This window comes from Gekko japonicus, unplaced genomic scaffold, assembly GCF_001447785.1.
Source record: "Gekko japonicus isolate JY-2015 unplaced genomic scaffold, Gekko_japonicus_V1.1 scaffold541, whole genome shotgun sequence".
In the NCBI taxonomy this organism is placed as follows: Eukaryota; Metazoa; Chordata; class Lepidosauria; order Squamata; family Gekkonidae; genus Gekko; species Gekko japonicus.
The window spans coordinates 593,214-606,230 of record NW_015170907.1 but is presented as its reverse complement, the minus strand read 5'-3'; the positions used below and the strand labels follow the sequence as shown (position 1 = coordinate 606,230).

The 13,017-nt window shown below is 47.0% G+C and overlaps 1 protein-coding gene across 1 annotated transcript in view; it reads right to left on the bottom strand.

Annotated features, from left to right (window-relative positions):
- The window catches only part of DCP2 (decapping mRNA 2), a 29,326-nt gene extending 26,417 nt beyond the window's left edge, over positions 1-2,909 (bottom strand). The window contains exon 1 of the mRNA XM_015418650.1: positions 2,777-2,909. Coding sequence (XP_015274136.1) covers positions 2,777-2,829 — 53 coding nt within the window. The 5' untranslated portion in view covers positions 2,830-2,909. The remainder of the gene's footprint in view (positions 1-2,776) is intronic.
- Between the last annotated feature and the right edge of the window lie 10,108 nt (positions 2,910-13,017).

The following is a 13,017-nucleotide window of genomic DNA, read 5'->3' as shown; positions in this document are numbered from 1 at the left end:
AACACCTACACATCTTACGTTAAGCTTCCTCAGGGGAATCTGTGAAATATACAAGCAGCAGCTATCATTGTTTTAACTAAATATGGGGCGTACTGCTCTGAAGTTTCCAGAATGCATTTCTGGAACAATAACAACACTCCCTGGATTCTGTCAAGAATAATTTTCTTGTCATTTTTTCTGGTTACTAAACATAGCATAAAATAGAAGCTTTGTGAATATATGACAATTTACAGTTTGTAGTTTACCGTACGTTTTTGCAATATATCGATTTATATATGTTACTGGCTATTCTATAGTAATTTCATTGTGAACGTTTTTGCTCTCAACATGTAATTTGTTATGATTTCCTTCTTGGAACTTTCTTGTTTACTTGTATCCCAAATACTTAATAAAATGTTTATTTAATATATTTTTTAAAAAAAGAAATAAAATGCAAGCAAAGGGGAAAGGAGAGAAGAGTTTGATTTTATTTATTTATGGTGGTGCTTGTTTAGGGATTGTTAAGCTGCCTCTCACCTAAAATATTGGTTCCCAGTCTTCATATGTATGTTCACAGGCTCACAGTGAATGTGCTATGACCAGGGTACATATATCAGAGAGATAATTTCCATTAATTTGTCTACTTTAATATGGGAGAAGGGGTGGTGAGGTGGTGGTGTTTGACTGCAATCCTAAAACATATTTCCTTGGAAGTAAGTTCATTTTAAAACAATTGGGCTTGCATGCTGATACATATTTTTACAATTGTGGTACCAATAAATTAAGGGGAAACAGTCTCTTCTCCCATGCCCACTAGCATATCTAAAATAAAGCGCCCCAAAACTTGCATTTTTATCACAATCAATTTCTTAAATAAAACCAATACAGAAGGGGGGAAAACCCACTCCCAATATTTAACTAACACAATAAATGCCCCTTCCTGACACAGAACTAAAATGACAGTGCACACCCTTCGTCCTCCCCAGGTGACTCCCTGTATTGTTTGAGCAGGAGGTAAGCTCTGTTTTGCTACAAGATACAGAACCGTACCTACCGTTCACCCCACCTTGGTCCATATGTGCCAATGGCATAGATCTTGCCATCTTAGATCATTGCTTCCTGGCTTCTGACCAGTCTCTGCTTCTCCATTCCCTGTGCCAAATACCACTGCTTGCTACCTAATGAATTATCTCGTTGCCTACCTTGCCATGTCCAAACCCTGACTGGGCCATTGAGAAAAATCTGAAGCTAACATGCCATACAGAAACATCCCTAAATTATAAACCAGTTAGTTCAACCAGCCACAAGAGAAATTGGTCACCGGACATTTTGCCTCCTTTTCAAACAAAAAACTAACAAAGAAACAAGAATTAAGAATTTTTATGCTTATGATGTGTTTATGTATTACAAACGATGTACTTTTTCTTAGGAAATAGAAATTAAAAATTTTAAAGAAAATAATTCATGCAGGAAAATTAGCAGGTGGCCATAGAAACAGAGTACAGATTATAACAAGTGACAATGTTAACACTGAAAGATGTAGAGACGTACTTGCTTTCTTGGGTGCTTAAAATTACAGAATCCATATTTATTATACATGATGCACAGAAGTGCCATCAGTTTCAGCCATTCAGAGGGTTGGATCCAGTGCTCTGACAATGTAAGGAGCCAACTATTACCATGCTCCCCTTCTAACCTTGAAAAATTGATTCCAGTGTTGAGGAGGTCCAAAAGCAAGCATCACCTCTTCTTCAACAAATATTTCGAAGTCAAAAGAAGGGGACTGGGTGATTAACTGATTCAGCAACAACTTTATTTTGACAGGGGACACCATTTGTTCTCAACAGTAAAAGCACTGCAGAAAAACAAACATTCATCAAGTTCAGCATTCTCTCAAAGAAAGAGAATTAGGACTGCATGACGCACATCAGAGGATTCTCTGTGTAGAAAGGTTTGGAGAGCAATTAACAAAAGTGGGCATTCCAGTGTGGTACCACGATTCTCATAAAGAAATGCTGAATGAAAGGAGGCTTCTGCTACTGAGCCTCCTTAACCAAATTTGGGCAAGTAACCATTAGTGAGATAAAAGCAAGGAACCACTATGGAGAGGAAAGGCAAGCAGACAATTTTCTCCTGTTCTTTGGCCCGGTTGTTTTCTGCCCACTGTGTACTCTTGTTTACGTTCAGGCATGCAGTCAAAAGGCTTAACTGACAGTAATTTTCAGAGGGATATAACCACATAAAAATCTGGGAACAACATCCCACAAGTCAGGGCATGTTTTCAAGGGTGTACTTTTATATTTATTATTGGTGCAGCCTCAGTATGCATAAAATAGGTACTGAGGGCAAGAATTTTTCACGTGAGTTTTCATACGGTTCCGCTGTATCGACAAGGTGTTTCGAGTCTTCTTTTACCCTGCATTGGCACGCAACAAAGCTCTCGTACTTCCTACCTCTTGTGGCTAGCTACAGCGATGCATCGGTCTCTCTGCCCATCTCCAGGGACGATACATGGTACCTGCCTGAAAATTTCGGCGGGGGGGCCCGCCCCCCCCCCCCCCCCCCCGGTTACAATATAAGCGACACACACACTCCTTCAGAGGGAATTTTAAAAAACAAACGCATAAAACTTAGACCATTCTAACCCCACTCGCCGCTACCCCTCAGATCCCTGAGCAAGATTAAACAAACAAAAAAAAGCAACAACGGGAGACTGGGTGCGCGGTGTCTTTCTGCCCGGCGCGGCGCCTGAAGGGCGGCTGCGGCTCCCCGGAGGGCGGCGCTCCGCGGGCATTACCTGCACAGGTCGTCCAGGACGCCGCTGGGAATCTCGGCCTTCTTGGTCTCCATGGGGAAGCAGCGGGGCTCATCCCGACACAGCGGGGCCCAAAGTAACGCGCAAGAGGAGACCAAAGGGGGAGGGGAGAGAAAGAGGCACACAGAGGAGGACGGAGAGGAAAAGGCGGGACCGCCCCGTGGGAAGGACCGACGGAGCCAATCGGCTAAGACGCTGTTCGAAGAGGCAGGAAAGATGGGCGGTAACCGGCTCTCACAACCAATAATTAGGAAAGGCGTCGGGAGAAAGTGGCCAATCAGCCATCTGCTACTAGGGTCGACTGGTTGAGACAGCCAGTTGGAGAGCGGCAGGGTGGTGGTCGCTTTTTAGTGCCTCAGGAAACGAAACTAGCCACAAAATCTACGGTGGGAGGGGGCACATTGCAGGCCGGGTTTGTCGGCCGAGTGGTGCTGAAGTTCAGAATCGCCCAGACCATCTCGTGACCCGAAAGTTTTTCTCTTTGTTAGGACTTGAGTGGGTCGTAGTTGTAGTTGCTCAGAAGAGTATTCTACACATGCTCAGTTTGGTGAAACTAAAGTGGTTACTTCCTCAGAGCCAGGCGGCTTGCTTCCAGGTCCAAACCCTTCAAAATCGACTGGCTTTTTGCGCAGACTTAATCTGTTGATCTGTGACAGTTTTAACACACACAGGCTAGGGCAGGGGTGCCCAAACTTGCTTCTTGTAAGAGCCACATGGATTAAATGTTTGAGAGATGTTTGAGAGCCGCAAGACATGAACAAATATTACCCGCATGTTTTTATTGAAAAATATGCAAATTTGCTTTTTATTAACATTAAATGAAATGAGGAGGGAGGGGAGAGAGAAAGAAAGAAAAGTGGAAAGATGGGGAGAGAGAAAGGTGGAAGGAAAGCAACTTTCAATGTTTCTTCCAAGCCCACCCCCCCAGGTCAGATGGCTTAGCTTGGAAAAGGGATTTAAAGAGGCAATGCCTTCTCCAAGTTGGTGGGCTTTGAGAACGGATTTAAACTCACCTCAAGCCTACCCAGGGAGGGGAACACTGGCTGGGGAAGGGAAGACCAATCAGGGAGGCATGCCTCCCCTTCGCTTCCCCAGCCGCCCTGCCACACAATATGTGTGAAAGAGCCACAAGCAGCTCATGAGCCACAGTTTGGCCATCCCTGGGCTAGGGCTTATAAACATTGTGGTCCTTCTGTTTGAGCTATTCCATGACCTCAGACTTTTCCATTCTTTCAGAGCTTCTACTAGAGATGCAATAAATCTGGAGGGGAAAATGCCATGTCGCTGTAACATGCTTAATGGGATGGTATTTATCAGCTTATTTACCTCCATGCTATGAAAAGCTTCAGAGGCCAATTTCGACACATTAAGGTTAAAGGGGCAAGATGTTTATCCATGTCCTCAGGAGCACTAGCTTCCATATATCTGGCTTACAATGCTGTATCACCCAAAGGGTCATATAGTGTGCCTGCTAGCTACATATGGCAGTATTAGGTGACTTGGTAGAGGAAACCCCACCCTGCAAGCAACTTAAGAGACCAGCATTTTAGAAATGCTCATAACTGTGGTTTGCTACAATCATATCTTGCAGTTAAATACCACACTGTCACTTATAGGAACCGGTCATTCCACTCTTCACTAAATGGATGCATAATTTCTTGGTCCCTGGAGTTTAAATGTGGTACTTTCAAGAGCTATAAATGAAAAGACAGAAGTGTTAAAAATCTCAAAGCAGGTTTTATTTGCTGGGTAATTTATACAACACCATAGGGTCAAAAGTCTGAGACCAGGGCTCTAGTCGGGGGGGAGCTCTCAGGTACGGAGCTCCGGAAGAGAACCTCTAGGGGGCGGGGCGGTCACGTGGTGAGGCCCCGCCCCTTCTTTACCCCGCCCTCTGAGTCTGAGACTATGAGTGAGACCACAATTACTGGCAGTAAAGAATTCGTAAATACTATACTAGCTTTTTACAGAGAAAATGGGGCTGTGCTATACAGAGGTTTTGGTCAAGGAATTGGGACTGTGAACTGCACTACTATGCACTGCCTATTGCTACAAGTAAGCTCCTATTATGTAAGTTCTGCATCATTAAATGTGTAATGTTTAGATGCTTTTGCTTTGTTTCAGCTCTATTAAATCTCTGCATTGTTTATTGGATCATATTAACTTACAGTGCATAATTTGCCTTGAGTCACAGTTAGAAAGGCATACAAATAATATATTTTCCCCATATCATAAGAACATGAGAATATATACCATTCTAAACTATATTGAAAAGGTTCTCATATGAAATAATTTTTATAACATTTTGGCCACCAGAGGGTGCTTTGGGCCCTTCAGGTGATCATACAGTATTAAATGAGAATCCTACAGTGGTAACAAGACTGGAATGATCATTATAAGACAGCCAAATTCCATACAGAACAAGGATTCGATTTCATTTAATAAAGGGAAGTTGCAGTTTCTGTCATTTACAGTTACCAGAGAAAATGCAGCTGCTGAGATCTTCTGTTTCATAAAATTATTAAAGATACAAGGGCTCTATATGATTCTAAGACATGGCCCTATATTTTAAAGATTGTGTCTCTGAAATTCTTCTCTTCTCTGATCCAATATCCATACCGCTTAAGTTCTAACATAAAACCATAGAATACATTAAAGACATTTTTATAAACTGTTTCAGGAATCTATTATAGTCTTGTAGGCATCAGGAATCCCCCTGCCAATATGCTTTCTCTATGAAACCTATTTTCATCATCCCATAGAAAGAATCTAGACTTCAAGCAAAGCTTATTGATAGCAAATCTCTGTGCCTGACTGGGCTCGGAAATGTGGAGGAGGATGAGGAAATGGGCTGGGGAAGATTATTACTATGGGATCCTTCTCTCCTAAGGAATGTCCATCCCCTCTTCTAGCTCTCTGTCTAGGACTTTTCTCCACCAGTAGAGCTATCCCTTCCCAATGCAAGGCAAACAGCTCCAAGCAGAAAAGCCTCAACCCAGCCTCAAAGTCCCCTTGGGAAGGAGGCAGCAGCACCTCTGCACCTTACTAGGTGCTTGACAGCATCCTTCAGACTAGATGTACTAAAAGGAATGACAGGATTGCCCATTGGAGACAATGGCAGAGACTTGAAGGTGCACTGGAAATAATGGGAATCAGGAATGTCAATTGACTTGCATGGGCTCCATTGAAATACCTTACAGCACAAGAAGAGTTGCAAAGAAAATGTGGAACGGATTTTCTATTAAGATCTCTGGAATGATAGCCCCCAGAGTGGAATGACAGCCCCTGGGAGTAGCAGAAGCATTCTGGAACTGGATTCACAGGCCCCAGAGTGGAATGACAGTCCAAGGGGGTAGCACATGTTTTCTGAGACTGAAATGACAGCCCCCAGAGTGCAGTGATAACCCCTGGGAGTAGAGGAAGTGTTTTGAGACTGGGGGTTGACGATGTGTTCTGGGACTGGAATGACAGGCCCCTGAATGGAATGACATTCCCTGGGAACAGAACAGAGTTGCACTTTGCTTACAGCCACTGCGTGCACTATACCAGCAACTCAAACCAAATCAGCACCATGGCATAATGTGACAGAGAATACTATAAAATGCCACAAAAGTAGTTAACATTGCGAAAGGGGGATTTTAAAAACAAAGAAACAAAAGAGGGGGAGAAAACACACATATTTATATGAAGAGGAAGCCCAAGTGAGGGGAGGGGGGAAGAAGGGAAATAAAAAGAGAGTAGAAGCCCAGGGGTGGGGGGGATCACTCACACACTCAGATGAAACTGAAGTACAACTGAAGAGGGGGGTTTAAAAACGGGGCCAGAGAGAGAGAATAAAAGCAGCACAACAGATGGGTGGGAAGGACGGGAAGGGTATTCCAAAGAGAGCAAAGGCAGTTTTCCTTCGGACTACTCAGCCTCAGGTGTCACTGAACAATGCCCTCTCTCAGGCCTGCAGCCCACCCCATCCATGCCCTTACAAAGCCCACCGCATCCATGCCCTTACAAAGCCAGCTTGGTCCCAGGGTGCAGCAGCAAGAGCAGCAGCAAAAGGGAATCAGAGGAAGACAGCAGCTGGGTGCAGGAAGCAGAGGAGGTACCGTGGAGGCCGTCCAGGATGCGGGAGGGACTGCAGCCCCTGAGCTTCGGGGCTCCATTCGGCAGGGCAAGTCGGCTGGGCCAAGTTCCCTTCCTGGTCCACACTGATTTTACTGGTAGTTGGGTGAGGGGGGCAGAGAGGCGGGCTGTCCTCACAAGAGACCTCATACGATCGGGGGCTCTTAACTCGTATGACTCGTGCCGGGATCCAGGCGGGTCTCCGGGCGTAGTTTCGTGCATGCACGGGATCTTCCGGGAAGAAACCCCTGGCTGCCTCATGCGTCTCCATGCCTGGTGCCTCTGTTGATGCCCGGTCGGGGTGCAGACGATCCAACCGGGTTGCCAGGCGGCGGCCCAGAAGTAGCTCTGCCAGACTGCGGCCCGTAGTGGTGTGGGGCATCGTGCACTGGCCGAACAGGAAAGCCAGTTTGTAGTCCCAATCTGAGGAGTCCAGGCGGCGGAGGGCATCCTTCATTGTGCAGACCATGCCGTTGGCCGCGGGATGAAACAGGGCCGACCGGACGTGGCGGATACTGTAATATCTCGTGAAGTCCTGGAACTCACTTGAGGTAAAAGCTGTCCCGTTGTCTGTGACCAGCGTGTGGGGGATTCCCTGGGCGCTGAAGATCCGCCACATTGCCCAGATGGCCACCTTCGAGGACATGGAGGTTACTGGGACTACCTCCAGCCACTTGGAACGCCGCAGCTTGATTTGTCCAGGAGGCGGTGGAGCAGCTCCGCAACTGCAGCTTTGAGGGGCAAGAAGGAATGATAAAAGTTCAATAGCCTCAGAAAAGCCTGCAGGTCCGCTTTAGATTTTTGGGGCGGTGCGTGTGTGATGGCTTTCACCTTGTCCGTGGTGGGGTGGATGTTGGAGGCGTCGACCGCGAACCCAAGAAACTCCACGCTAGGCACGCTAGGCACCCCCAGCAGACACTTCTCCCGCTTGACCTTGAGGCCCGCTGTGTCGAAGCGATGTAACACAGCCCGCAGCCAGTCAGCAAAAGACGAGTGGTCTGGGGCCGCAATCAGCACGTCGTCTAAAAATGGCTGAACTCCGGGGATACCTTTTAGGAGTGAATCCATAAAAGATTGAAAAATACCCGGTGCGACCGAGACTCCGAACTGGAGGCGGTGCACCTTGAAAGCCCCCCTGTGCGTTGTGATAGTCTGAGCCTCGGCCATGGCGGCATCAAGCGGCAATTGTTGATACGCCTGGGTCAAGTCCAATTTGCCAAACACCCGGGCCCCCGCTAAAGCGGCCAACACATGGCTCACCACTGGCACCGGATACGCATGAGCCTGCAGGGCTTTGTTAAGCGTGCATTTGTAATCCGCACAAATGTGTACTTTCCCGTTCGGCTTAACCGGGGTGACTATGGGGGTTTCCCACCGGGCTGACGCGACCGGTAGCATGGTATCAAGGCCACAGGCTGAAGCAAGCAGATAAGACGCAGCAAGGAAAAATGAAAGTTAGAATTCCAGCACATCGGCAGACTCTACATTAGCCTTCCCACCACCACCTGCCATGGCAGCATAGCTGACACCCATTCCCAGATCAACCCCCCGCAATCCCGCCGCCAGTGTGAAGATCACGCCTGGCAGCCCTAGTTAAGGGCATGATAGCTGTAGGAAAGCCTCTGTGGTGCCTCCCTTCCCTTGGTGCCCTAAGCATGTACTTATTTTGCTTAATAGTTAATCCAGGGATGCTTGGGAGACCACCAGGAAAGACTGCAGAGGAAGGCAATGGCAAACCACCTCGGCTTCTCACTTGCCTTGAAATCCCCTTGCAGGGGTCACCATAAATCAGCTGTGACATGATGGCACTTTACACAAATAAGAAGGCCTAAACAAAGCCCCTGACTGTGGGACAGCAGCAGGGGGTGTATCTGTTTCCCCCCCCCACAAACCATAAGCTGCTGCCCTTTTGTGGGGCAATCAGGGATGGTCAGTAACAGCAGCAGCAAAGGGAGAAATAGCTTGTCTCAGCACAGAAAGGGAGAAATAATAACCAGTAGCCCAACTGATTCAGCATAGATACCTTCTGGTAGATTTCTTTCTTTTTATCAATAATTGGGTAGTGCCAGAGGGTAACCAGAAGGCACTGTCATATCTCTCCAGCTGGTATTATGGCATATATTGAGTCAAGTAGTTACTGATAGTCTTTTTCTGAGATCAGCTCTAGAATAGTATATGGGTTTTTGTAAGCCAAACGCTATTGGGATGGCACATGCGTGAGGGAGGAATGACAGTGGAGAGAAGTAGCAAGGGAAACATTTTGGTGCTCATCATCTGCCTGACCTTCATCCTATCCGAAGTGATGTGGGTGAAAGGGTTCCCTTAGTTTACCCGTCCTTCCACTTCAACCGTGATGCTATGCAATGCCAGGTGTAAAAAATAACAGTGTAGCATGGCTGAATTGCCAGAGGTGAGCACTGACCCTTAGGGTGATTGTCTTTGTACACCACAGCATTCATGTTGAGGTTTCCTCACCTGGCAAAGCACAACACTTCATAGTTTCTGCCTTGGGCAGGTTCCCTGGAGATGTGGCAAGGAAATACACTTAATAACAGTAATTAATAAACAGCAAACGTGCTTGAGACAAAGAGACAAGAGCATCTTATAGGACGTTTATGAGATCCTATGAGATGGCAGTCAAAGCTGCAAAGAGGGAGTTCTATGTGGCTATGATTGCGTCCGCGAGCTCATGCCCAGCCCAATTGTTTAGAACAATTCGGTCTATAGCAGCTCTGCCACAGGGCAGACCAAACGCTAGGAAATTGGATATTGGCTGTGAGGCATTTGCGAGCTATTTCGTGAATAATGGTGTTCCGCCGTGACCTCCCCACCATAGTTGAAACAGTGAGTGAACTTGAGGCCCCTTGCATGTCTTCAATTCCGGTTTTGGATTATTTCAGCCCGCTAAGCCTGAAGGAAGTCGACAGATTGCTTGGGACTATATGCCCAACCACGTGCAGCCTTGATCTATGCCCTTCCTGGCTTATCAAAGCTGGCCATGAAGGGTTCAGAGGTGCCGTTAGGGAAATTATCAACAAGTCCCTCTCTGAGGGACAGTTCCCGGGGCGCTCAAGGAAGCGATGGTCCACTCTCTTCCGAAAAAGCATCTCTGGATCCGGCCAAATTGGCCAACTATCAGCCAGTTTCCAATTTGCCCTATTTGGGCAAATTAATTGAGAGGGCAGTGGCGATACAGTTGCAGGGCTTTCTGGATGACACTTCCATACTAGACCCCTTCCAGTCCAGCTTCCACCCGGGACACGGGACAGAGACTGTGTTGGTCGCTCTGACGGATGACCTCCGGAGGCATCTGGATCAGGGCGGTTCGGTGGTATTGTTGCTGTTAGATCTGTCAGCCGCGTTTGACATGATCGACCATCAGCTGCCGACCCACCCCCTTGCCGACATAGGGATACAGGGGCTTGCCTTGCAATGGCTTGCTTCCTTTCTCCAGGGTCGGGGACAAAGGGTGGCACTAGGGGACCCTCAGTCCAGGAGACACTCACTGGAGTGTGGTGTGCTTCAAGGGGTAGTGCTGTCCCCAATGTTATTTAACATCTACATGTGCCCCCTTGCCCAGATTACCCGGAGGCATGGGCTGCAGTGCCAACAGTACGCTGATGACACCCAGCTCTATCTCATGTTGGGCGGCCAGTCAGACTCCAGACCGGAAGATCTGGACCGGGCATTGCAAGCCATGGCTGGTTGGCTTAAACTGAGCCGGCTGAAGCTGAACCCGGCAAAGACGGAGGTCCTGTGCCTGAGTTGGGGTGGTTCTGGGGTAGGGATCCGGCCTTTGGTGGGGCACCATTGGTGCCAGCGCCGGAGGTTAGGAGCTTGGGAGTACTTCTGGATACCTCCTTAACAATGGAGGCCCAGGTAGCAGTCACTGCTAAATTGGCCTTTTACCATCTTCAGATGATTCAGCAGTTGGTTCCCTTCCTCGGCCACAATGACCTGGCTACAGTGATCCATGCGATGGTCACCTTGAGATTAGACTACCATAACGCTCTTTACATGGGGCTTCCCTTGGCGCTAATCCAGAAGCTGCAGCTAGTGCAGAATGCCACGGCCAGGCTTCCGATGAGCCTTCCCAAATGGGAGCACATCCGGCCTGCGCTGAAGACACTGCACTGGCAGCCAATAGCATACCGAATCCGCTTCAAGGTGCTGGTACTTACCTTTAAAGCCCTATATGGCCAGGGTCCTGAGGGACCGTCTTTCCCCATATATACCCCAGAGAGCACTACGGTTGGGGTCACAACATCAACTGACCATTCCAGGCCCTAAAGACGCCAGGCTTGCTGCCACCAGGGCCAGGGCCTTTTCAGTGGCGGCTCCATACTGGTGGAATGAGCTCCCAGAAGAGATCAGGGCCCTGTGGGATCTTTTACAGTTCTGCAGGGCCTGCAAGACAGAGCTCTTCCACCAGACTTTCAATTAAGAGCCGCCACACCACTACCACCACCATCTGTGGTTATGGGCTGGCCCCAGCCTGGAGATTGAGCCATTACATCGTGCGATGCCGAAAGATCACTGACTTGGAAACAATTGCTTGTATACTATATAGTATGCCATCTTAATCACTAAAAGACGATTACTATCACTAGCACTTTGATTATCTGATCATTTTAAATGTTTAAAATGTTTTAACTTTTGTATATGGTTTTATGGTACCGACCACTGTAAGCAGCCCTGAGCCTGTTCGCAGGGAGGGCGGGGTATAAATTGAATGAATAAATAAATAAATAAAATAAAGCAATCATGGCAACTTTAGGATTGCCCTGGATATGGACCCAATGCATGAAAAAGTCTTATCCTAGATTTATAGTGCCATCCTAGGGAGCATTACATCTTTGTAAACTCCCCAGCTTAAATGGACTTAGACGAATGTAACTCTCTTTATGACTATGCTGCTTTTTGTATACTGAGCCAGTTTCTGTTAAGATGGCTGGTTTACTGAGGAACTGAAGAGTGAGGGAAGATGAATGCAGCTGACAAAAGAGATGTATTGATTTTTACTTAGATGTTTTATAGTATATATCCCTAAGAGTCAGCATTTTTTCTTTTTTTACAGAGAGAGGCAGTTCAGAAATGTTCAAATAAGCAAGATACCAATAAATTCTTGCTTAGCAATTTAACACTGGAAATGGTCAGCAATAGTGTCCTGGGAGACTGAAATATATTCCCACCAATTTCTCAGATTTTTTCCCCTCTAATAGAAGGCTACAGAATATCCCTGAGGAATTCGACTGAATTGACTGCAATATCTATATTTGTCCTACTACTTTTACAGTATGCCACTTGACTCAGCAGCAACAAATACCGCAAATGACACTGTCCCAGTACCCGGGACTGACATTTGTGGGGCTGTGCAAACTCTTTTGGAAGTGCCCTGGCTGTGTTTCAGATTCCAGGTTAAAAGGCCAGTGTTCCCTCAAATCTGAGTTAGTGTGAGCCAGCTCACAGTTTTTTAGCCTCCAGCTCACACATTTTTGTCTTAACTCAGGAAGGATGGCTCCAGAGCAAACCAATTTATGCAGTACCCAAATCGCCCGCTCACAACTTTAATGCCAGTAGCTCACAAAGTATAATTTTTGCTCACAAGACTCCAAAGCTTACAGGTGTCAGCGAGCTGCCATGGTGTTATGTGTTAGTTGTATCTCTGTACAGTTGCTAACCCCCCCCCTGCCTGTGCGCCTGTATTTTACTCTGCTGTAATGCCTAAGCCAAACAACTGGAGGATGTGATGGGGGAGTAAGCTTGACTGCCAGCTTGTTGCTTTTAGAGCCTGGGAACTGCACCTGTATTATGTCTGGAGATAGCCTGGTTCTCAGGGAATGAGCGCGCAACCGTTTCCTTTCACCCGCCAGCGGGAAAGTGACCCATTGGTTCTGTACCTGGTTCAAATCCCTTTATCATGTTTGCCCTAACCGTTTGTAGTCAGTTCTAACAAAGAACATGTTTGAGTGTCTTTCCAAAGCTTTGAAATAAATTTTGCTTTTCTTTAAAACGTGGATTTATTCTCGATGCTTGGGGATCCAACATATTGTTAGAACTCTCAATTTTCCTATTGTCCCGAATCTGACGTGATCATGAGCGGGGCA